This window comes from Ceratotherium simum, chromosome 17 (assembly GCF_057802395.1).
Source record: "Ceratotherium simum simum isolate JZ-2026a chromosome 17, ASM5780239v1, whole genome shotgun sequence".
NCBI classification, from domain to species: Eukaryota; Metazoa; Chordata; class Mammalia; order Perissodactyla; family Rhinocerotidae; genus Ceratotherium; species Ceratotherium simum.
This window is the reverse complement of record NC_141916.1, coordinates 4,596,021-4,622,756: the sequence shown is the minus strand read 5'-3', so window position 1 is coordinate 4,622,756 and position 26,736 is coordinate 4,596,021. Positions and strand designations below refer to the sequence as shown.

The 26,736-nt window shown below is 42.5% G+C and overlaps 1 protein-coding gene across 3 annotated transcripts in view; it reads left to right on the top strand.

Moving 5' to 3' along the window:
* Positions 1-12,618: 12,618 nt before the first annotated feature.
* The window catches only part of IRAK3 (interleukin 1 receptor associated kinase 3), a 56,298-nt gene continuing 42,180 nt past the window's right edge, over positions 12,619-26,736 (top strand). For all 3 annotated transcript variants that reach the window (XM_004429376.3, XM_087442065.1, XM_014786704.2), the window contains exon 1: positions 12,619-12,861. In XM_004429376.3, coding sequence (XP_004429433.2) covers positions 12,717-12,861 — 145 coding nt within the window. In that variant the 5' untranslated portion in view covers positions 12,619-12,716. The remainder of the gene's footprint in view (positions 12,862-26,736) is intronic.

The following is a 26,736-nucleotide window of genomic DNA, read 5'->3' as shown; positions in this document are numbered from 1 at the left end:
TTACAAATCAAAAAAAAAAAAAAAAAGAGGCAGCCAATATAAAAAGGAGCAAAAGACCCAAACAGGCATCTCTCTCCCTCTCTCTCCCTCTCCCTCCCTCTCTCTCCCTCTCTCTCCCCTCTCTCTCCCTCTCTCTCCCTCTCTCTCTCTCCTCTCTCTCCCTCCCTCTCTCTCCCTCCCTCTCTCTCCCTCCCTCTCTCTCTCTCTCCCTCTCCCTCTCTCCTTCTCCCTCTCCCTCTCTCTCCCTCTCTCTCTCTCTGCTTCCCTCTCTCTCCCCCTCTCCCTCTCTCTCCCTCTCTCTCTCCTTCTCTCCCTCTCTCTCCTTCTCTCCTTTCTCTCTCTCTCTCTCCTCTCTCCCTCTCTCTCTCCCTCTCTCCCTCCCTCCCTCTCTCTCCCTCCCTCTCTCTCTCCCTCTCTCTCTCTCTCTCTCTCTCACACACACACACACACACACACACACAAGCTAAATGGCTAGTAAACATATAAAACGATCCTAACGCTCATTAATGATAAGAGCAATGCAAATAAGTGCCACAGTGAGATATCTCTACACACCCACCAAGTGGCTCAAATTAAGAGGTTGACAATATCACGTATTGAAAAGGTTATGTGTAGACTAACCGGAACTCTCAAACTAGAACTGGTGTCATAGGCATGCAACCTGTGCACCTGCCCTGCAAAGGCAATTGTGGAAAGGTCCCTGCTCTCAGAAGGACCTTGCACTTGGTTTAATGCTCAGTTGTTACCATTTTGAAATTCTTAACAATTTTGCCTTTGAACTTGTGTTTTAAGTGAAAGCACAATGGAGCATGAGCAGAAGAGGTGCAACATATGAGTGTCCACTCTTCCTTGCCAACCATTTGCATTTAGCATTCAGAATGCCCATGAGTGAAGAATTCTAATGAACCTACAGTGCATAGGAGTTAGGCTAGACTCAAAAGTAGTACAAGGTAAGTGTGTTACATCTACAACTTAGTAAAGGGAGGAGGAGCTAGGGTGCAGACAACCCCAAGAGGCCAAGCTTTCCTTACCAATCAGAAGTTATTTTGAATGCAGAAAGAAGGCAGTGGTGTTCTAAGAAACATGAATTACCAAGGAATCCTATCGTATCCTTTTTCACTTGTGTACTTCCCAGTATTAACTGACCACTTATGCTAAAAACAAAAATATAGAAGGAAAGGGAAAGATAGGGCAGCCATAGTTTCTTTTCCTTTCAATCCATCCCTTATCAGTAAGCTGTAGGTGGAATGTTGGTAGAATGTGCATGTATCAAGAAGTGAAATAAAAATATTTGAGTTAGTTTTGTGCAGGTTTTCCATAGTTCTGGTAATAATGAAATATATATGCATGTACGAGCTATGAAATACAAATTGTGTAATTTGGGTGATTCCACATATGAGTTTGCATTTAAAATTGGCATTGCACAATATAAAGATCAATGGTAAAATGTGTTCAAATAATTTTAAATGATATTTTTTACTTAAAATGACATTAAATAGCTAGTAAAAAAATCATGGCAAATCAAGAGACTGCAAAAGAAATGAAAAAGCTTTATATTTTAGTACTTTTTTTTTTAAAGATTTATTTATTTATTTTCCCCCCAAAGCCCCAGTAGATAGTTGTATGTCATAGCTGCACATCCTTCTAGTTGCTGTATGTGGGATGCGGCCTCAGCATGGCCGGAGAAGCGGTGCATCAGTGCATCGGTGCCCGCCCGGGATCCGAACCCGAGCCGCCAGCAGCGGAGTGCGTGCACTTAACCGCTAAGCCACGGGGCCGGCCCATATTTTAGTACTTTTAATGGGACTTTTTCCTGCTTTTTGAACAAAGGGCCCCACATTTTTATTTTGAACTGAGCCCCACATATTATGCAACTGGCTCTGCTAGAGGAAGCATAAATGGAGCAACCCTTTGGAAAACTATTTAGCAGACTCTACCAAACCTGAACATACACAACAAGTTCTGTGACTCAGCAATTCCACCCCTAGGTGGAGTATATACCCAACAGAAATGCATGCACATGTTTACAAAAGACGTCCAAGAATACACACAGGAGCATTACTCAGAATAGCCAAAAACTAAAAACAACCCAACTGCCCACTATTGGAAAAATGGATAAATAAATTGTGGTATAGGGCCAGTCCTGGTGGCCTCGAGGTTAAGTTCAGTGTGCTCCACTTCAGCAGCCCAGGTTCAGTTCCCAGGCAAGGACCTACACCACTTGTCTGTTAGTGGCCATGCTGTGGTGGCAGCTCACACACACACACACAAAAGAGGAGGATTGGCAGCAGATGTTAGCTCAGGGTGAATCTTCCTCAGCAGAAAAAAAAAGGGGGGGCTATATTCATATAGTTGCATACTTTCTACAGTGAAAATGAACAAATTACTACTATGCACAATATAGACAAACCTCACAAACATAAGACTGAGCAAAAGAAACCAGATACAAAGAATATATGCTATACGAGTCCATGTAAAGTTGAAAAGCAAGCAAAATCTATCTATGGACTTAGACATCAGGAAGTTATTTATCTTTGGGGTGGAAGAAGGGATAATAATTGGACAGAGGCACTTAGAAGGACTTCTGGGATTCTGATAATGTTCTGTTTCCTGGCTGATTACATATGTTCACTTTGTGATAATGCAGCAAGCTGTTTATACTTAGACTTTATGTACTGTTCTGTGTATTATACTTAATTTTTTTTTTTTTTTTTTTTTTGTGAGGGAGATCAGCCCTGAGCTAACATCCATGCCAATCCTCCTATTTTTGCTAAGGAAGACCGGCCTTGAGCTAACATCTATTGCCAATCCTCCTCCTTTTTTTTTTCCCCCTTTTTCTCCCCAAAGCCCCAGTAGATAGTTGTATGTTATAGTTGCACATTCTGCTAGCTGCTGTATGTGGGACGCCACCTCAGCATGGCCTGACAAGCAGTGGGTCGGTGCGCGCCCGGGATCTGAACCTGGGCCACCAGTAGCGGAGCGCGCGCACTTAACCGCTAAGCCACGGGGCCGGCCCCTATAGTTAAATTTTTTTAATTGTTTTTTTAAAAGTGAAAAAAATATTACTTTCTCTCAGTTTAGATAAGAAAGTTATCTTATGACAATAAAGCATTTACTTACAGATATGGAATCCAATAACTCAGCATCCTCTGTTTCTTTAAAGCTGCAATTTCAAGGAAAATGCTTTGTAAATAAAGTCATTAAAAGAATTTTTAGTGGTTTTAAAGACCTGTCTGCATCTTTCCTCTTCCTTCTAACCATCTGTTCATCTTTCTCCCCTCCTTTTCATCTAATATGTTTGTTCTACCAACTCCAGGCTAAACTCTCTTTTAGATTATTCTGAGACTATAATTCTCTTCTTATTCCTGTATTTATTAGAAAACATACAATTTTCATTTTGGCTTTTAGATAATAACCTGCATTCAACATCAAAAGCAGTGGAGACTTAAGCTCCTACTATCTTTTTAAAATTTTGGGGGGTCAGCCCCGATGGCCTAGTGGTTCAAGTTCAGCACACTCTGCTTCAGCTGCCTGGGTTCGGTTCCCAGGCACAGAACCACACCACTCGTCTATCAGTGGCCATGCTGTGGCGGCAGCTCACATAAAAAGAGAAAAAAAGAGGAAGATTGGCAACAGATGTTAGCTCAGGGTGAATCTTCCCCAGCAAAAAAAAAAAAATTAATTACAGAGTTTTATCTACAGCTCAACTTTAGGGGCCAGAACAGTGGAGATTTGTAAATCTCATGGATTACAGAAAAAGAGCATGAGCTTTTAGAACTAAATAAATTTGAGTCTGAATCCAAGCTCAATCACTCACTGACTTTCAAGAACCTAAACTAATGTCTCCAGGCCTAGGAGATAGTTAGAATACCTAAGAATAGAATTAAATGAGGAATTAGAATACCTAACCTGCAGGGTTGTTGGAGTATTAATGAGACAACATCTGCAAAGTGCTTAGCTCTGTGGTATTAGGTGCTCTGCTATCTCTCCCTCACCTAAAAGGATAGGTGGGATCTGAGAGCTAGGGAGGAACGGAGAGAATATTAGAAGGAGGGAGGAAAAGCAGGGGAGGAGAATGGCCAGAGGTAGGAATGAACACAAGCCCCATGAAATAGGTGTTGGAGAGCCTTGAATGGTAGGACTTTTTACGTAGTGGAGAGCCACTGAAGATGTTCTGAGGAAGTGATGTGATGAAAACTCTGTTTAGTGTAGATTAATTTGAAAATAAAATGGATTGGGAGAAAGCTGGGCTGGAGAGGCAGCACAGTTTCGAGGTTAAGCCTCAGTTTCCTGGTCTGTAAAATGCAGATTGCACTGATACCTACCTCAAGGAGTCCTCATGTGATAACATATGTGTGGTATCATAAGAAATATATTTTGTCTTTGTCCCCACTTCCTGGCACAGAGCTTTAAAAAGTCTCAGAATTTCTGGAATGATAGGAGTGTTTTTTGTTGTTCATAACGAACTTCTTTCCTCCATATGTGAATTTATGCTAATTCATGAAGTGACTTATGGTGGGCCTGGAGATAGTTACAAGGAAGCGGCTGGCTGTGCCAGAAAGACCAAGCAAGCGATGAGAGGGTTGGAACTTTCAGCCACACCCTCCTAGAAACTGAGGTCAATCAAGTAGTCAGTGATTTAATCAATGGTGCTTATGTAATGAAACCCCAGATAAAAACTGAACAGTGAGGCTCTGGGGGTTTCCCGGTTGGCGAGCACATTAATGTGCTGGGAGGATGGTGCACCTGGAGAGGACACGGAAGCTCAGGGCCCTTCTACACCTCACCATGCTGTTTATCTCTTCCTCTTGCTGTTCATTTGTCCGTTCTAATAAAATGGTCATCATAAGTATAGCACTTTCCTGAGTTCTATGAGTCATTCTAGTGAGTTATGAAATTTGAGGGGGAGTCATGGGAACCCCCAAATTTGTAGTCAAATAGGCAGAAGTATAAGTAGCTTGGGGATACCCAAGACTTGCAGCTGGCACTTGAAGAGGGGGCAGTCTTGTGGACCTGAGCCCTTAACTTGTAGGGTCTGCATTAGCTCTGGGAAGTTAGTGTCAGAAATGAAGGACTTTGCCCTTAACTTGTGGAGTCTGTGCTAACTCCAGTAGTTAGTGTTAGAATTGGATTGAATTGTAGGACACCCAATTGGTGTCAGAGAATTGTTGTTGCAAAGCCATCACTTCTTTCATTCATTACACATTTACTGAGTGGTTACTCTGTGCCAAGGAGTATGCAAGGTACCCAAAGATGACTATGACTCTCCCCCTACACCCCAACCCTCAACAAGCCCACAGGGAAATAAGAAAGAAAAACAAAACAGTTATGATAGAAATAAGTACTGAGTGTTATGAAACAAAGAAAGAAATGATTAACTCTGGGGAGATTATAAATGGCCTCACTGAGTGTTTTAGTTTGCTAGGGCTGCCATAACAAATTACCACAAACTGGGTGGTTTAGAATAACAGGAATTTCTTCTCTCACAATCCTGGAGGCCACAAGTCAGAAGTCAAGGTGTCAGCAGGGTTGGTTCCTTCTAGAGGCTCTTAGGAAGAATCTGGTCCATGCCTCTCTAGCTTCTGGTGGTTGCCGGCAATCCTTGAAGTTCCTTGGCCTGTGGCTGCATTACTCCAGTCTTGGCCTTCATCATCACTAGGACTTCTTCCTTCTGTGTCTCTGTGTCCAAATTTCCCTCTTCTTGTAAGGACACCAGTCATTGGATTAGGGCCCAGCCTAACCCAGTATGACCTCCTCTTAACTTGATTGCATCTGCAAAGAGTTTATTTCCAATTAAGGTCACATTGAAAGGTAACAGGGGTTAGGATTTAAACATATATTTTTGGGGTCAACCCACAACACAGAGATGGTGACTTTTCAATTGGGTCTTAAAGGATGAGTAGGAGTTCACCAGGCAGGAGATACTGAAAAAATCCAAACATGAAGTAACTAGGACAGACAAATTGGAAAAGACATGAGTCATATGAGAGACATTACAGAAGAACAAAACTTGTTGACTTATTGGATATAGGCACCTAGTACAAGGTCTGACACAGCAGGTAAAGCCTTCTGAACACATCAATCAGTAAATCAAAATTCCAGGAGTTCCCTTGGCCAGTGTGACCAGAAACAAGAAAGCTGATTTTCCAGGAAATGAACAGTTCAAGGCATGCTGATTTGAAATGAAAGCAAGAAATCTAAATGAAATTATTCAATAAATACTGGAGACGAGGAGTTGAGAAGGGAATCTGTAGGGCAAGTTAGAGCTGAGGACACAAATACGAGAGTGGTCCACGCAGAGATAATAGATGGAAAATGAGATTATATGAAATCTCCAAGACCTAGAATAAACAGATCAAAGAATTCAGCCTATAGGTGCACAGCACAGGCCAGAGGAAGAATCAGTTAAGAAAACAGAAGAAACAATCAGGAATGTAGGAAGAAATATTGAGTATCATCATAGAGGACAAAAAAGGCAAAAATTCAAGAAAGGTGGTGTGATGAGGGACTAATACTATGGAGTTGTCAAAATAGGCCCCAAGGAAAGGCCATTTGATCTGAAAAATTACTAATATTTTTAGGCCCAAATATGCTGGATATACAAACTTATTGCTGCCTTCATTATCAAGGCACCAGATTAAAATCCAAGCTTTTATTTTCCTTTCAAGAGGTCAGAACAATGGAATAAATTCAATACAGGAACAAGAGGGAGTATGACCACTCCGAAAGGCCAGAAGATGTGGATAACATCACCAAGTGTCTTTAGGAGGTGTACTCTGAAACCTGATGATGTGACATCATTTCTTGAACTTAAGGTACAGACGGTTTGTTATGGACTGAATGTTTGTGTCCCCCACCCCCAAATTCATATGCTGAAGCCCTCACCCCCAGTGTGGCTGTATTTGGAGAAGGGGCTTCTAAGAAGTAATTAAGGTTAAATGAGGTCATAAGGGTGGGGCCCTGATCAGATAGGACTAGTGTCCTTATATGAAGAGACTCCGGAGTGCCCTCTCTCTCTCTCTCTCTCCCCTTCTTTCACTCAGAGCCCTCACCAGAAACTGAACCCTGCTGACACTTTGATCTTGGACTTGTAGCCTCCAGAGCTGTGAGAAAATAAATTTCTGTTATTTAAGCCATGCAGTCTGTGCAATTTTATGGCAGCCCAAACAGACAAATATAGGATTTATTTGGGGGATTTACTCAATAGCAAGGAAAAGAGAGCCAAATCATTGAGAGGGAAAATACATAAGATTTGTGCTTATAACTTGACAAGGAAATTTGGGGACTCTTCAACAAGATTTTTTTTTTTTTTGGTAAGTATTTTTCCAGCTAACATCACATCCAGAGTTCTCCTAGCCGGCAGCAATTTTGCCATCTGCAAATGCAGGAGTCGGACTAGGATCTCTAAGCCCTTTTCCAGTCTCAAATTGCAAACAATCTGAGTAAATATTTTACTGCAGGAGAAAAAATTTTGCCATAATCTCAGATTTTTTCACATGTTTAGGGTTCTTCTAGGGGTAAGTAAATGTTTCCTTCAAAAATAGAACTTTAGCTAATATTGACATTATCATGAAAAGCCCTGGGCTAAAAACTATTCAATTATAAAAATTAGACCTTTAAAAGTCAGTGGTGACTAGGCAAAAGTTATTACAGCAACACACTCTAAGGTGAAAAGTGCCATGAAAATGATTTAAAAAGAAAATAGTCAAATAGGATCAACCATGACAGTGTTGGAAGAAATTATTTTCTACAGTTGAGGGTTTTCTAATCATAGAGACAATACATGTTCACTTTAGAAAGCTTGGAAAACACAAAGTAAGAAAATCACTAATAATCCTTTCCATCAACCCTAAGAGGATAGTTGTTAAAATTTTAGGACATATCATGTGAAATAATAGATTTTTAGAAAAATGTATTGATATCTTAAATGAGAGAAGGTTGAGTTACAAGATATTGAAAGCCTAATGTTCTTTAAAAATACAGACACACAGAGAACTGGGGGAATAATTATTGCACGTTATTTTCATGAGGTCATTTTAATGTAAGCCTAAGAAACCACCCAACTTTCATTTTTAAAATTGCCAAGTACTGTGCACTGCCAGTGTTCTCACCCCATTGCTGATCTTTACCCTGTCCCTGAACCCCAGGGTACCAAGGACCCTCTAAAGGCTCAGGGATGGGATGAGACTCAAAGATGGGACAGATTAGCAATCTTTGTGTTGAAAATTATATCCAAAACCAGAAAACCTACATCCCACATGCCTGGGTGTCCTTTGAACATTCATCCTTAGGGATGCTGGATAAACAGCTGCCACCAAGGTAATCGTCTCATATACATTAAGAGCTGTTATCTCACTCACCTGTTTTCAGACTTCTTAGGCTTTGATGCCTGTGCTTAGCTGGGGCTAGGACACTGATAATACTGTGTATCAGTGCCATTGTCACCACTGGCTTCAGGGTTTCCCCAGCATCTCCACTTGTTAATCTTTGCAGTTCATTACTGTCTTCCCTGCAGCTGGGATGGAAACACTTTTTTCTTCTAGTATCCAAAATTGGGGGGTGGGGGTGGAGTTGGAGAGCATTCCATGGTAAAGGGCTAGGTCTACGTTTTGAGGTTTAGCCACAGCCCTCTCTTTGCTGGAAAGCACGTATGCTGGGAGTGGGGGCATGCGGGGCAGGGTCTGGGGCTGTATGAATCCCAGTGCAGTCTCCTGCGCATCCAGAACTTCACGCTGCCAGAACCCTTCTCGATAAACACTTATTTTCTCTCACGGGCCCACTTGACTCTCTGCGATCCAGTTTCCACGCCCATCTCACATTCCACAGATAAGAGCTGCATACATTTGAACTCCAGTTTTGGACAGAGGTAAGTTTCCTTCCCACTGGTTTTATAGGCCCTCAACAAATCAGGGAGTATTATACCAAAGGTCTGTTCAGTGTATCAGTTAGGATGCATTTGGCTGCAAACAACAAGATTCCTGGCTTAAAAACTGACTTAATAAGGGAATTTATGTCACATAATTATAAGTCCACAAGCAGAACATTCTCCAGGCATAGAACAAATGAGCTGCTTAATGACGTTATCAAGGATCTGTTTTTTTTCTCTCATTCAACCATCCCCAGGGCTCACTTCATTCTAATATTGATCTCCCTGTGGTTCTAAAAGGGTTCCAGACATAGCCAGAGCTGCTGCATGTTCCTATTCAGGACCAGTGAGAGATCTGAATGAGATTTGGTCCCCACAAACCATATATTATTGCCAATTTCAGTCACATGCCAGCCTGAATCTGACTGCATGGTCCACTGCAATTTAAAATATGGAGGTCAGGGTAGACCTTCATCACGTGGGGCAAGCACACCAGGCAAAGAAATAGCAAGTGCAAAGGCTCTAACGTGGGATTCTGCCTGGTGTGTTCAAGGACAAGCGAAGAGACAGTGCGGCTAAGCAGAATGAACAAGGAAACAAGATGAGAGGGTAACAGGGCAGAGAGGGAGGGGAGAGAGAACGCAGGTCCTATAAAGAGTTTGACTTTTATTCTGACTGAAAGTAGAAGCCATTGTTGGCTTCTGAACAGAGGAGAGATGTAATCAGATTTGATTTAAGAGGATCCATCTGGAGGCAGTGTTAAGACAAGCCTGTAGGAAGCAACAGTGGAAGCTACTTTTAGTTAGGAGACAACTACAGTAATTCAGGCAAGATATGGCGATGGCTCAAACAGGGATGGCAGTAGTGCAGGTAGAGAAAAATGTCAGATTCTAGATATATTTTGAATACAGTCAACAGGTTTTGCTGGTGGATTGAACATGGGCTGTGAAAAAATAGAGGAGTCAAGGATGACTCTAGTTTTGGGGTCAAGCAACTGGAAGGATGGAGTAACCTAGACGGGGAAGAATGTGGGAAGAGCAGGTTCAGGAGGCAGGATCAAGAGTTCAGTTTTGGACATGAGTCAAGGTCAAGAGAGAGGTCTGGGCTAAACATACAAATTTGACAGTCCTCGATAGATAGATGGTATTTAAAACCTTGAAACTGGTTGAGGTCAACAAAGGAGTGAGTGTAGATAGCGAGAAAAACTACAGACTGGGTCCTGGGGCACTCCAACATTAAGAGTTAAGGGAGAAGAGAAAGGACAGTAAAGGAAGCTGATGAGTGACCAGTGAAGCAAAAACGTAAGAGAATGAATGAAGACGACAAATGAAGAAAGTGTCCAAGAAGGAGGCAGTGATCACCTGTGTCAAAAACTACTGATACATCAAGTAAGATGAGGACTGAAAATTGACTATTATATTCAGCAATGGTGTGGACACAGGTGACCCTGAAGAGAGCAGTTTCAGTGGAGGAAGGCGGAAGGGGTGGCTCTAATTAGAGTGGGTTTAACAGAAGATAAGAGGCAAAAAATTGGAGACAGTGAGAATATTCAACTCTTTACTACAAAAAGGAGCAAAGAAATGGGATGATTGAAAGGGGAAGTGGCATCAAAGTTTTTTGTTTTAGGGTGGAAGAAATATATTTGTATGCTGCTGGAATTGATCCAGTGAACAGTAAGAAACGAATGATGTAGCAGAGAGCGAGTACAGCTGCCCTTGATGTTTTTGAGCAGGGGACAGGAGATGGGATCTAGTGCACTAGTGAAGGGATTAGACTTGGATAGGAGCCCAGACAATTCATCTATGGAAAAGATTGGGAAGTGTATGCTGGTACAGATGCTGGGAGCCAGGTCGATGTGGTAGTAAGACTCTGTGGAAGTTTGCTCCTGATACGTCAGTATTCTCAAAAAATATTCTCAAGATCATCGGCTGAGCATGAGGATGGGGGGGAAGGTGATGGCAGTTGAGGAGAAATGAAAACGCATAAAACAGTTGTCAAGGAGTCCAGAAGAGTAAATGGACTAAATGCACACAGTGTTAGTGGCTGGCAGATAAAGGACCCACTTGAGAGTCATGGCTTTGATTTTAAATTGAGTCCAATTAACAGGGTTTTTGCCGCCCCTGGCCCTGCTCCCCCAGCCCCACCCCCCACCCCCCACCCCGCTACATTCAGGTACATGAGTGATGGGTACAGAGCCAAAAATTTGAAAATTGGATTTAATCACAATAGATTTGCCAAGAGAGGCCAACAAATGAGTTCTAAAAATGAGGGGGAAGAAGTGAGCGGGAAGAGCAAGGGGTGAGAGCAACAGTGAAGATCAGTGCGCGATGTAACCTGATGATATACAATTCAAAACTTAAAGGCAGTTTTAGGGAATAGGGAGTGAGCCTGGTCTCAGAATAACTGCCAAGACTAAAAATACAAGAGATTTCATATAATCTACACAAATTTCACAACACTGGCTTTCACATAAAATTCTTGCTCCTCTGTGAATCAGAAGATCTGGCAAGGCAGGCCTTGCTGACTGCTTCACTCATCCACCGTGATTTCCTGGCTCCTCTGCATATTCGAGTTTGGCTCCCCTGTTCTAGCAACTCAATAGCTGCCAAACACTTAATCGTATCTTGCCTCTGTTGCTCAGCTTATTCAGGTAGCCCCTTTGAGAGGTATAGGGCTTCTTAAACGTGTAAAGATTGACGTTAACACCTTAGCCGTTTGAACAGAGGGATATAGAAACTTTTGCCCAAACAGCATTGGCTTTACCAATTTTCAAGTGTATTTTTTGGCATACTTGAGCTGAGAACTTGGAAATCCAGGCAGGGGTACTGAATGGTAGTGTGGCATCACTGTTGATCTCTAGGGGGTGCCATTCCCAAAGAGTACAAATCTGAAAGGTTTCAAATAGGTGTGGATATTTTTCAGTTGATGGCCATGGTCCACTCTTCGTCCATTAAGGTAGGGATTTTTCTCACCACTTTCGAAGCGTCTCCTCTTTTTGTCAGTAGCATTTATATCATGCCTGCGGTGGGACATTACAGGATAAACGGTAGGACATTTCAAAACAACAGTCCGTCTTACTTCAACTCCATGTTGAAAGCAGAAGGAAGATTCCGTGAAGCACTCTGAGGAAGAAAAACGTGGTCTAACGTGTTTCATCAGGAAAGCCTAGGGAGAAGAGAAGGTAGTAACACCAGACACAGCATGGAGAAGTGGCGGCCTCTTGAAGAAAAGGACCCCGATTCTACTCTACTTGGTTCTCCCTTTTCTGTTGTATCGCTGCCCATCTTTTCCAATAGCCACTTCATACGTGCACATTTACCTGTTTAACCCCAAAGTCGGGAGAAAAATGTGCCAAACGTTTAGAGTGTGTGTCTTCGGCTGCTTTTCTTCTTTCAACTTTTCTGGGTTTTCCAAGTGTTCCTCAATGAACGTAGCCCTTTTCTGACAGGAACACACGAAATCGACGTTATAAAGACGTGATGACAGATCTCCCCTCCATGCCCGCCAGGAGACCGCCCGCGCCGGACAGCAGGGGTGGTAGACCCTCCAGGGTTCGGTCCTCGGGGTCTTTCTCCGGCTCTCCCTCTGCTCGGACTCTAGGCAAGTCCACACCCGGAGCAGCGGGAGGCCTGTCAGGCCAGAGCGCCGGGAGAAGGGGGGGCCCGGGGCCGCCAGAGGGCATCCAGGGGAGCGCGCCCTGCGTCACGTGGGTCCGCCCCGGCCTGTCGGCCAGGACGGCCGCCGTCGGGGAGGCAGGATTTCCGCGGTTGTGTAACTGCTCCTCGCAGGCGCGGAGCCGCCTGGCTTCGCCTCCCCCCTCGGCCGGCCCCTGCTCTCCGGCGGCCGAGCCATGGCCTGGGCGGCGGCGGGGGGCTCCGCGGGCCGCCGGCCGCTCTCGGCGCACACACTCCTCTTCGACCTGCCGCCCACGCTGCTGGGCGAGCTCTGCGCCGTCCTGGACAGCTGCGACGGCGCGCTCGGCTGGCGCGGCCTCGGTGAGTGCGCCCCGGGCGGGGGCTCCGCGCACGCTCCGTGGCCCGCGCCGCGCTGGGGGCCGCTCCGCGCGCTCCTGGATGGGGGGCTCCGCGCACGCTCCGTGCGCCCGCGCCGCTCCGTCGGGTCCTGGATGGGGGGCTCCGCGCACGCTCCGTGCGCCCGCGCCGCGCTGGGGGCCGCTCCGCGCGCTCCTGGATGGGGGGGCTCCCTGAGACCCACCCAAGCGCACCCCCTTCTCTTCCAAAGAGATTCTGGCTAAGGCTGCAAGGTGAAGTGAGCGGAGCCTTGGGAAGCACCGAGCCCCGCGTGAAACCATCTAATGTTTATCAACTGTTCCTGCCTTGCTTGCCTCAGAATATTTACATAAGAAGGCATATGCGATCTCTTGTAATTGCGAAATTACCCCAGAGTATAATTTTCATATTAAAACATTTTATTATAACTTTATAATATTTATCCTTTGGTGTTTTCAGTGCACTCCCAAGTGCCCACCTTAATTAAATTTCAGGTTAAATGCTTAAGTAAAATACTATTTGTAATTAACGTGGCTTTCAGTTTTCTTGATTAAATATATCTTGCTTATTTACCCAATTTGGTGGAATGAAGGTTTATGCTAGAGAATGGCTTTTTATTTTAATCTGGAAAGTTGGCTTCAAACTCCACCATATGCGGTCATGGGAACGTGGAGGAACTGCTTGTTGGAAGTGTTGAGTGTGATCATCAGAAATAATTCAGACGTGGGCCGGCCCCTGGCTTGGTGGTTAAGTGCACACACTCCGATGCTGGTGGCCCGGGTTCGGACCCCGGGCGCGCACCGAGGCACCACTTCTCCGTCCATCCTGAGGCCGAGTCCCACATACAGCAACTAGAAGGATGTGCAGCTATGACATACAACTATCTGCTGGGGCTTTGGGGGGAAAAAATAAATAAATAAAATCTTTAAAAAAAAAAAAAAGAAAGAATTCAGATGAAAATCTTTGTTTTGTTAAGTATGGGCGTTTTGAATTAGAGTTGATATTCCATGATGCCACATTTAATGTTAGTTGAAAATGAACACAATTATGTCAAAACAACTGAGCCTTATTCTCTAAACAGCTATTTTTCTTACCAAGAATAGCAGAAAGCCTTTGAGGAAAAAGTTTTATTTGTTGTTGATGAGCCATGTGGTCACGCTTTCTTGAATGTGGCATTGGGCTTCTAGTTATATACACATTGTTTATATATTATAAGCTCTGTAATTTTAAATTATGACCCTTAAGTAAAAATCTCAGAAAAGGTTACTTGACCCTTTGATTTCTGGAAAGCATAGAGATTTCTAGTATGCGTTTGAGGCATACGATCCCTCCCACACCAGATCTTTTTGAAATGGATGCTGGCATGGGCAGTTTGTGCACCCATTGGTTTCCTCGAGTTACTAAATTAGTGAGAGAAAAATCTCTTAAGTCCACTTCATGGGTGGTGAATCAATAAACAAGTGAGGCAGGTCGGTGGAGAGTGAAAATGGAAAAACGTGTCTCATCTAGAAGGGGCAGTTAGTACTCAGTCCCACGTCACTGCTGCTTTTCAGGAAGTTCGGCCCAGTGTTGCTGGATCTTCTCTCTCTCTGTCTCTGTCTCTCTCTCTCTCTCAGCATTGAAATCCAGATATTCATGCTTCACATGAGCTGTCTCATATAACCTTTCCAACTGCCCTATGAGGCAGGTGCTATTATTGTCACCAATGTTTTAACAGGTGAGGAAACTGTGGTACAAATTAGTTGAGTAACTTACCCAAATTGACACAACTGGAAAGTGGGAGGGCCGGAACGTGCACCTCGGCAGTCTGGATCCAGGGCCTGTGCTGTTAGCCACAGCTACTCTACACTTCCTGACTGTGACTTCCTGAAGGTCACAAGTACCACTACATCTCACAGCCTCCCTAAAGTACAGCCATTTCTGCTACGGAAGAACAATTCAGTGAGCTATTTCAAACGTGCAGCCCCATTTTCCTAGTTGTGAAAATAAGTGAAGACCACGCAAATGAGAACAAACAAAGACTATTTATTCAAAGCCAGGGAGCCAGCCACCATCACTTGCGTTTGACAGAGATGCAAAGGCAGGCAGAGGAGTGGAGAAGCTTTCTAGTGGACAGAAGAGAAGGCTTTGGGTCTGCCCTGACTGGAGGTGTTGGCGTGGGGAGGCTGTGGACGGGCTAACTAGGAGTGGGGCGTTCTGTGTGATTGTTTAGGGGTGCTTATTTGGCTTTTTCCAGTTGGCTCTAAGTTGGAAGCGGGGGCAAAAATTAGGGAAGCTGTCAGTTACTAATCAATTCTTGGCTGTTTGGGGCTGATTGCTACAGGGGTTACTCTTTGGCTTCCTGGACTAGTTGCTACAGATCCTAATTTGACTTCCTGGACTAGTAACTATAGCTAGGAGTTGGCTTCCTGGGCTGCTTGCTGCATAGTGTGGGTCAGAGCTCTGTTTTTACATGTGGTCTGGCTGTTGTTCTTTGTGTATTTGTTCTCTCATAGGGGAGATCTAAAATGTCTGCTCCCTTATTCTCCAGCTTTACTTCATTGTGCAGGGGCTGTGCCTACCGACTGCTTGGACTTCTTGGCTCGGAAAGGAGACCTGGAACAGACCAGCTGCTACGTGAATTGTTGGCTCAGCAAGGGGAGAAGGCTGGCCCAGTTCAGGGTAGTTGAAGGCCACTGCCTGTGTTAAAGATGCTGAGTTTCTTTACTGGCCCAGTGAAAGGAGAAAGAGGAGAAAAGGCGCAGGGAGGGAAAACTTGACCTTAGGGAGAAAGGGGAGAGTGTGGGGTGACTGACTCAAGGAGGCAGTCTCGGTTATGCTCAGGACAGCTGAGAGCCTGCAGATACAGAGGGCCCAAAATTTATTCCATATACAAAACAACTGTAATAGTAATAGGTAGAACTGTCTCCAGCTGATCATGATCCTTGATGATGGTGAATATCAGGCTGTATTTACAAAAGCAGCTCCGACAGAGGTAGATCATGTGGCAGCCTATATGATACGATCAGTGTATACACGATAAGGTAGACCAGTGTTCACAAACCAGAATCACCTGTGCAGTCTTACAGATACAAATGTCCAGGCCCCACCCCTGGAGCTGTTGATTCAGTAGGGCTGCGTTGAGGGTCCAGCATCTTTCTGTTTTTGGCTAAGGCCTGTGGGTGAGTCTGATGCACAGCCTGGTTGGGGAGCCATTGCTTAGGCCAAATTCTCTTCTTTAATAGCATCTGAATAAAGCAGTTATTTTACCATACTCTTTCACTACTCCACTTAATTCTTTTTATCTTTGAACACATTCTACATATTAATCTTCAAACCACTTTTATCAAGTATTGTTATTAAAAATAGTGTAATCACAAGGTAATATATTCTCTGGTTGATGTTGATGATTTTATGGCTTTATAATGAAAGTAGGAGCCCAAATTGGAAAATGTTATTAATCTTATACTACCTTCCAAATATGATAACTTGTATATAGAGCCTCTGGTGGCAACTCATTTCATTACATTACCATAGAGCAATATTTAAATTAAATTGTTTGGAGCAGTTCACACTGTAAAATCTCTCCACACTTGTGATACATTGAGAAACCCTTTTTATAGATACTATGTAATGGGTTGTACAGTGTTCTCTCCTTATCTGTGGGGGATATGTTCCAGAATCTCCATTGGATGCCTGAAACCACAGATAGTTACCAAACCCTATATATACCGTGTTTTTTCCTATACATACAGACCTATGATAAAGTTTAATTTATAAATTAGGCACAGTAAGAGATTTATAGGACATAGGACAATTATAACAATTGTTATAGGACAATTATAACCAAAACCAAAAACAGGACAATTATAACAATATACTGTTATAAAAGTTACTGTAGATCTTAGCGACCTCAGCACATGATTTTTTTTCTTTCCTTATTAAGTCGAGAACTTGCACCTTTTCACTTAAAGGAAGCACTTGACAGCTTCTCTTTGGCATATCTGAATTGCCAGCATCACCACTCTTGCGCTTTGGGGCCATTGTTAAGTAAAACAAGGACGACTTGAACACAAGCACTGCGATACCGTGACAGTCTATCTGATGACCAAGCTGGCTACTAAGTAACTAACGGGCAGGTGGCGTCTACAGCGTGGATCCGCTGGACAAAGGGATGATTCTTGTCCCAGGCGGGAAGGAGCGGGGAGGCATGAGATTTTATCACATTACTCAGAATGGCGTGAAATTTAAAACTTACGAATTGTTTATTTTTGGAATTTTCCATTTAATATTTTTGGACCACAGTTGACCACAGGTAACTGAAACTGTGGAAAGTGAAACCACAGGTGAGGGAGGACTACTGTATTCAATTTTCTTTCTCTCAAAAAAGGAAAGGAAGTTATCACAGAAATTATTATTAATCACTTTAAAACAAATTAAATGTAAAATCACATTAAATGTGTATTTGAATATTCAATAAAGATTTAAAATAGTAGTAATAATAATAATAGCTGCCGTCTATTGTGTGCTTACTGTTTGCCAGACACTCTGTGCTAACCAGTTTCATTGATTATCTCATTTATTTATCACAAAAATTCTGTAAGGTAGGTACTCCATTTCTGTTTTATAGATAGGGAAACTGACTCTCAGAGAATTTAAGTAACTTACCTCAAGTCACAGTCTAGTAAATCGCAGGTTAGGATTCTAACCAAATAGTCAGACTCCAGAGTCTATGTTCTTTTTAAAAAAATGTTTAAATGGACTTTATTGTTTAGAACAGTTTTAAATTTACAGAAAAATCTAGACGGTAGTACGAAGAGTTGCCGTATACTCTGTATTTTTCCTGTATACTCAGCACCCAGTTTCCCCTATTATTGACATCTTACATTAGTATGGTACATTTGTGACAATACTGATACATTATGATTAAATGCAGTCCATACTATATTCAGATTTCCTTCATTTTTACCTAACATCCCTTTTCTCTTCCACAATCCCATCTACCACATTACATTTAGTCATCATGTCTCCTTCAGCTCCCTTGGCTGTGATAGTTTCTCAGACTTTGCTAGTTTCGATGACCTTGATAGTTTTGAGGAGTACTGATCAGTCCTGGTCTACTATTTTGTAGACTGTCCCCTGATTGAAATTTCTCTGATGTTTTTCTCACGGTTAGACAGGTTATGGATTTGGGGGAGTGTTACCGAACCAAAAGTGAGTTCGCCTCCTGGTGAGTTACAATCAGACTCTTGACTAGAAGTGGTTGTCACACAGAGTAGAACTTAGTTGCAGCAAATAGGAGGCCACACGGAATCATTTCCAAGTCATGACGTCCCCAAACAAAGGGAAGCAGGGACCTTTTATTTCGGATGGGAAATGAGCATTCAAAAGGGAGAGGTGGGTAGTTGCTTGCGCAGTCTCGGTTGGAAAACGTGCGTCCACAGACACCGCAGATTATGGCGATAAGGCCTAAGCTCCTCCCAGAGAGGAGGTTTTAGCATGAAAAATGAGACAAAGGGCATAGGCATCGCTTTTGTGGTAGGGCTTCATGCGGTTCAGGGTGGTTGGTGATTGCATCTCTTGAACAGTTAAATGCTTCCGAACCCACCTTTGAGGTCCTCGGGGCAATTAGTTGGTGACAGGAGGTAGACCACAGAGGTGAAGTGCCATTTTCATTTCATCATGTCAGGGGTACACACTGTTTCCATGACTTACCACTGCTGATGTTAACCATGGCTGAGTTAGTATCTGCCAGCTCTCCACACTGTAAAATTGCGCCCCCCCATATTATATGCTTTGGAAGGAAGTGACTATGTGCAGCCCACTTAAGGAGTAGAGAGTCATGCTTCCCCTCCCTGAAAGCGGAGTAGAACCTGCGTGCTTTCACCACCATGTTGTTTCTCCCACCTTACAAGGTTCCGTCCGGATCTTATTCTTTTTATTTTTTATTTATTTTTTTTGGTGAGGAAAATTGGCCCTGAGCTAACATCCATTGCCAATCTTCCTCTTTTTGCTTGAGGAAGAGTGGCTCTCAGCTAACACCTGTGCCCATCTTCCTCTACTTTGTATGTGGGATGCTGCCACAGCGTGGCTTGGTGAGCGGTGCATAGGTACGCTCCCGGATCCGAACCTGTGAACCCCGGGCCACCAAAGCGAAGTGCGCGAACTTAACCCACTACGCCACCTGGCTGGGCCCTGGATCTCACTTCTACTCTGAGTTGCCACCCCATTTCTCTGTTCCGCTTGAGGGTAAAATTCCTCAAAAAGGCTATATACTCTCCAGTTCCTCCACTCTCGCTTGAACCTGCTGCAATCAAGATTTCCCCCCCTTCTGCTCCATTGAGATTCCTCCCGTCCAGAGTCACTGTGGCTAAATGCCATGGTCAGTTCTCAGTCTTGATCTTATATGACACAGCTGGTCACTCCTTCCTCCTTATCTCTCTGGTCTCTTAGAGAGCCCCTGGGATTAGTTCATGAACCTCTTCTGTTTGTCTACTATACCGGCCCTCTTTTAAATTCCATCTATATTCTAATAACTCCCAAATTTCTAACCTGGGTCTCTGTCTTGAACGTCAGCTCCATCCATCTACTTGTCTACTTGACAGACATTTCCAACTTAGTCCAGAAATGCTCCCTTCCCTCCCAATTTTTCTTCATCTCAGTTAACGGCAACCCCATCCTTCATTTGTTCAGGCTGAAAATATTAGTCTTGTGTGACTTCTCACTTTCTCTCACAAACCACTTCCTGTCTCTCAGCAAATGCTGTTGACTCTGCCTTCGGGATCTGTCTAATAACCTAACCGCCCTTTACCACTGCCACCACAGCCGCCCTGGTCCACGCCACCAACAGATCCCCTCTGGATAATTTCAGCAGTCTCCTCACTGGGCTCCCTGCCGCTGCCCGTGGCCTGCTCGAGTCTCTTTCCAACACAGCAGCCACTGAGCCTGTTAAACATGTGAAGTATATTATAGATATATAATTATCCTACTCCAAACCCCCAGTGGCTTCCCATCTCACAGTAAACACCAAAGTCCTACATCACTTTTCTCACTTCCTTCTTCTTGTTTGCTCCACTTCAGCTACATTGGCCTCCTGGGACATGCAAGGAACATTTTTCCTGCAGGTAACCCTGAGACTTACTTCCTCACCTCCTTCATGTTTTTGATGAATTATTACCCAACCCCGATCACTCTTTTAAAATTGACAACCTCCACCTTCATGCTCCTTTCCTGCTCTATTTTTCTCTACATCACTTATCATCTCTCACAGACTTGAATAACTTTATATATATATATTACTTTACAGATGTATGACTTTATAGATTTCATATATATATATATATATATATTTCTTTATTTGTTTATTGTCCATCTAGAAATAAGCTTCCTGAGGGCAGAGATTTCTGTTTGCCCTGCTTCGTCTTACCCCTCTAGCATCCAAAGTTGTACCTGGGACAAAGTAGGCATTTGGAAAATATCTGTGGATTGAATGAATTAATGAATGAACAGTTGTCTATTAAACATCGAAAATCTTATTGGGCAGAATCTTAGAGAAAGCGTTGTACTAGATACAACGTCGTGTTCCCTGCTTGTAAGGATTTTCCAATGCAATGTCGGCAGCAGACCTATACAGACGCTATAAAGAAGTTTTACAAGGGAAGAAGATATGGGGAAATAGTACTGATCTTTACCTGGATATGGAATTACACAGTTTCTGAGTTCCAGACTGGAACTCTGGTGTTGAGGGTGAGCTGTTCTTAAGTTCTCTGTCAGAGATAGTTAATGTTTGGTCCTGACCTGGGTCTGGGATTGAGAGCAGGACAGATGGAGGGGTACCTGGTATTGTTGCTTGTAAAATTCATTAGCTAGTGGGTGTTAATGCTATGGTCCAGTAAGAGGAGTTGAGCTAACTTACACTTTTGAGTTTTGTTTTTTTTTTTTTTTTTGGAATTAAAAATATCTTCAATCTTGAAGGTTCTTTTTAAAATTGCTTAATTTCTTTGTGTGCTTTGTAGGAAGAAAGAAAAGAGGCATCGTTTCCTTTTCCTGTTGTTATCTCAAAACAAACTCTTCGAGAACGCAGTCCTAATTTCCTAGGGGTTTTGGTGTGTGGCTATATGTAAATACAAAGATTCTAAATAGGGGTGTGTTGCGTTATTCTAAAAAATCCCTTCAGAGACATATTTGCATATGGACAGTGATTTCTGCCACTGAATTCCCCAGCGGTTAGCACTATCTAGATAGGCCTGCCCTCTCAAAACAGAGCCTCAAGGACCTTGAGCATCAAATGATTAGTAAGCAGTCAGTATTTTCAGATAATCGAAACTCTGAACTTCTCAGGTCGACTTTCTGGCTTATATTATGCCAAGATTCCTTTCAAACAAAAGATTTGCCTTCCATAAAAATGGTTTTACACAATGCTTAACTACAGCATATTTTTCTTAATTTATCTTTTCATTTAGAATGCTCTTAACTTTAACAACACACTTAGTCACTGAGAAGTTTACTTTATTTTTATTTGTTCAGTACTGTGAATAAACAAAGTTCTATGTCCTGGAAGAAAACAAGTAGGAAGGATTAGAGAAAACTATGAATACTGAAGAATATAATTAACACGTGAAGAGTTTGCATTCCTTTTGCATCAGATTGAAGCTATTATTTTCTAGAGTTTGATCTAATGAATTATACATTTTGTGAATGCTAACAATACTCTTAAGTGGTGTTTCTATTCAGAATGCATCATCGTTAGAGAGAAGCTGTTAAGGTTGCACTGGGAATCACCAGTTAGAGAAAGAGAAAACATTTCATTTCTAGTCCTGGAAGCAACCCATGCATGCAGTATCCATTTTAACCAAGCCCGGATCATTTTCACCGTGAACTATTCCTATTAGAAAAATGCCTTTGCCTAATCTAGCTTTTCTTAGACTTAAAACTCAGAACACCATTTGCCCTGGGTTAGTCTTGGGGAACTACAAACCCCAGCTCATTTGGCATCTGTTCATTCACCCTCCAGCTAAATCTCAGAAACGTGCTTAAAGGAGAGCATCGTCTTACATTAGCAATTTCTCAGCCAAGTCACAGGATGGGAGGGCACAGAATCATGGCCTGTTGCCCTTTTAGAACGGAAATTCAGAAACTAAAAAAAGAATAACAGGGAATGGAATTATGTGGGAAATCTGACATCCCCTGGGACTTGGAAAGTTACCACCAGATTTCCTTAATAGTCATAAACTGTTCCTCTCCTACTGTGAGAATTGTGAGGTGTAAAATGTTTAAACCTTTTTATGTGCAAATATCATATATGAGACTCCCGCTACTATTGCCACCAGATGGATCTTCCAAAAAGTAAAGTTTCCATCTTCGCAGCACCTTTTCAGAAATGTTAGATCTGTCCCATCTACTTTCAGGATAGGGTAAGTTCTTATGCTCACACTCAGGGCCTCTGTCTGTCGTTCAGCAAATATGTATTGAATAGCCACTCTGTGCTAAGCACATTGCTACAAAGGTAACGTGGAGGCTTTGCGGAGTGTGTTTACCAATTCTTAACATAAACCCTCTGCTCTAAGTACACTGGTCTCCTCTTTGCCCCCTCAGGCCCTTTTCTCCATTTCTAGAACAATTCCCCATCGGACAGGCTCTTCCCTCTTCCCTAGCCTATTTAAACCTGGCCCCAATCCACCCCTGTTGCAAAGCCAGGGGCTGTCCCACCACTTGCATGCTGCTTCTCTGACTGGTGGCCCACAAGGGCATCTTCTTTCCTCACCCCTGTTATGTGCATATGACTTAGTCCAAAGATTCAAAATTTAGAGAGAACTGTTCTATTAAAAAAAAAGAAAAGAAAAAAAACCTGTTGTATGTTATATACATGTTAATTATTAATTTATATGGTACATTATGCCTAATATTCTACAGATATTAGCCAGTTAAATTACTAATATGAAAAGCGGAAACCTAAACTTTCCCTTTGCTGAAATTTGATATTTAGCGTTCCCCCTTGGAATGTTAATTTGGAGACTGGGAAGTGTTTTAAAGACTGGGCAGTGTTTTAAAGTCGGTGCTCAAATAATCAGCAGGTCAGGGAAGGGCAACCAAATTTAGCATCTGTTTTGGGAGGGACTACTTCAAAGGACATTTACTGATGAGAAAAGTCTGAGATTGCTCAGTGAGGCTGTGACTTGCCTGGAGTTGCACCATAGGTTGATGGCAGTACCACCACTAAACTCTCATGTTCCTACGTATACCCAGGGGACTAAGAGATGCTCTATCTTGACTGGTGACTTTTCTCCTTAGAAGACAGTATAGTCTATGAGGCTCAGACTTCATCTGTCTTGTTTTCAAACTGAAACTCCAGTGATCTTTTTCCCCCAGGGTAGCGTACCTAATGCAATAATTCCTTGAGAATTGGCCTCCTTTAGAAATATTCACAGTTTTAAACTTGGCTCAGGCTCCAGAAATCACTCCTCTAGGAAGCTTTCCACGATGTCCCCATCTTTTTAGGGACCCCTATTCCTGCTTCCCTTATACTTGGTGTGTACAATTACTGTGCTGCTGGTACACAGTAAGTACTCAGCAAATGTGTGAACTACACTGATTTGCAGTATTTCCCCCAAGAGCATCTAGAAATAGTTAAATAAAATGTTTATGAAAAATGTGCCTCAACCAGATAGGCAGATTACATTATCAAAAAGAAATAACATTAAAAGAGAGTTACCACATCTTGCCAAATATTTTTGCTTTGATGGTCCCTTCTATTTTTCTAGTGATAAGCTATCTGAAACATTGGCATTTGGATAGTCCTTGCCTCTTCATGAGACATCATCTCTTCAAAGAGATGAAGAATGAATATGTTCTTGCCGAACTTAAAATATGGAGGGAAGACAAAGACATTCCAACTCAATGGTGTCCGACATTTTATTGTAGCAGTTTTTTTTCCCTCACAGCCTAGGCATGCATTCAAGTTGCATGTCTCACTTTATCTTCCTCTGTTTGATGTACTCACAGAGCTGCCGCTTCCCTTCACACTCTTCTGGTATCAGATGTGACTGAAATAACAGAAAATTCAGGATAAAACTTGTGTATCTTAGGATAGACTAAGTTATGGTGTAGTAATAAACATCGCCAAAATCTCAGTGGTTAACATAACGGAAGTTTACTTTTTGCTCACAGGAAGAGCACTGAGAGTCCAGGACAGCTGACCTCCATTTGGTGGCCCAGCATTTCAGGCTGCTTCCATCTTGAGGCAGCTCCGTGTCAACATGTGCTTCTACCATTGCTGTGGCAGGGATGGGAGCCTGGTGAATTGCACCCTGGCTCTTTGATGTTTCTGGCTGGAAGAGACACATAGGCATTACTAACCCAGGGCAGGAAAATCTAAGCCTCTCTGATGGAGTAGAGGACTGGAAATACTGAGGGGCGCTAGTAATATCTACCAAGTCAATTTTTGGCTTACAGAAAGAGGGGCGGTGATGGTTGCATATTGTGATCTCTTTCAATTTTCAAGATTTACTTACAGTCTCAGCAGGAACATAAAGTTAAAGGAAATCGGAGAGTCCAGCAAACCCTTGTAGGACTGAAAATGTGGGGAAAGGGGATGCCACATTAAAGCAGAAGACATTTACCTTTCTGACGTCATGATTCAAATACTATAACTAGTGTAGTAGCTCCAGAAGAAATTTTAAAAAGCTTTGGAGTCTGAAACAGACTGAACAGAAGATAGTTCCATAGAGCTTATTGTTCTTCTCAGATGTGAGCACCTGTTCATTTTTTAAAAGGACATCAGCCTTTGGAGAATCCCGTTGGTGGATAGGTGAGTCCTCCAATGAGGTTACCATGGTTACTGGTGGAGGGTAGCATCCAAATTTGTGTGTGGTAGAGGGAAAGGAGGCTGATTCCCATAATCAGTAATGGTGATGTGTTGGGGGTCCCCATGACCACTCTCAGGTGACAGATGGATTTTATCAACAAACCTGTATCTGCCTTCTTAAGTTTTTTAGACTTTCTGGAAGATAACCTTATGAGGGGATGCTGCCATCACCATCACTGGCCCCAAAACACATTGCTAATTTTAGTGCTCAAGATGCCTGGGCTAATCTGAGAGGATTGTCTCAGAGACAAGAAAGCCACCCTTTCGATCTGTCATTTGCTTTCTTTCTCCCTCCTTTGCCTTAAAATACACTTTTAAATTTGGAAGTTGTACGAAGAGGCAGTATAATTTTTTACCTGAAGAATCCTATTAACTTAGGGTACCATAAAAACTCATATACTTTCAGTACAGCTTTAAGATATTCAAACAGACCCTAAATAAGTCATTTATACTGTTTTCAAACAATTAAAAGCTTAGGATCCTAGTGGAACATTTCTCTGATCCTATCCAGATATTTGCTTGTAGTTGCTCAAAATGTTCAGCAGCAAAACAGTGTGGAACAAAAGTTTAAAACAGCATTCCATGAAAACTTCAGCAGACAAACCTACTGCATTACAAATGAGTAACCACATTGAAGAGAGTGAGGAAGAAAAGAACTAACCTATGTAACTTTGGACAACAGGATCTGACCTGATATTCTCAGGCTGAGGACAAAAAGAATTGTACATAAATGCTATAATTTGGTTAGTTGACGTGCTTCTCCCAGGGGTATGGATTAGCAATACTGAGAGTACTGTATGTACGTAGTAGAATTGAGAAAACAAGTAAATATATTGTAGATAATGAGAGCACAGTTTCTCTCTGTCCGAGAATGAAGTCGTAAGTGAGGAAGGATTAAAATGTACCATATGATGCTGACTAGGAATCAGAGGTATCAGTATAAAATCATGGTTTTTCATATGTGTACAGACAGAGAAATATAGATGCATGAGTTAATGCGCATATGTACATCTTCCAGCTCCGTCTGCTTGGAGGGCTTAGAAGCAATGGAACCCGAGCAGCAGAGCATATCTAGCATCTAGATCTTGCCTTCTAGACACCGTTGTCCAATCAAAGGAACCAGGACTCTTTGGAAAAGTTATTAATTCCAGGGCTGGGGCAGGGGATATACAAAATGAGCCTGGAATATCTTGTGTAGCCAGAGAATGAGGAAGTATTCTCAAAATGGTAGAGCTTGTCAAAAGAATGCAGAAGCAGAAGTCAACCTGAATGGACAAAGCTAGAACAAATTTAGCAACAAAATACATAATGACGGTATTGGATTTTAACCTATAGAATAAAATAAATATCCAAGAGTCCATACTGATATAAGTAAATTAAATAAGTGGGAGAGAAGGGATAACACTTTCTTATAGAAGAATTACAGTTAATGAACATAGAAGGAAAAAGGGAAAATGGAAAATCGCCATTAAGCAAACACCACGGTAATAATTATGATAAACAGGATCTAGTGATAGATGCAAATATTTGTAGGCAAAATGTGAGAAGTGGCATATATTCATAGTCTCAAAGTATCTCCCTCAATGTAGTTTTAATTAAAAAGGGGAAGATAATTTCATAGTGAAGAAACCTGCAGGCACCACCTTAACCAAGCCATCAAGATTAACATCACCAGTGATAAGACATGGACATCATGAACCTCTTGATATTAGGCACTGAGAAGGACATGGCAGCATTTCACTGTCCTGAAAGATTGAGGAACATCAGATTGGAGGACGTTAAGGAAGAGTAACAGCTAATTGCAATGTGAGAAACTGGACAGGATCTTAGAATAGAAAAAAGACGTTAGGGGAAACACTGGTGAAATTAGAACAAGGTTGAGTTGAGTTATCACTGGGTCCGATCACTGTACTGTGGTTATGTAAAATTAGGGGAAATTGGGTGAGGACTATGTGCTGAAATTAGTTCAAAATAAAAGTTATAAATGAAATGAAATAAAACATATAACCGTAGAACCA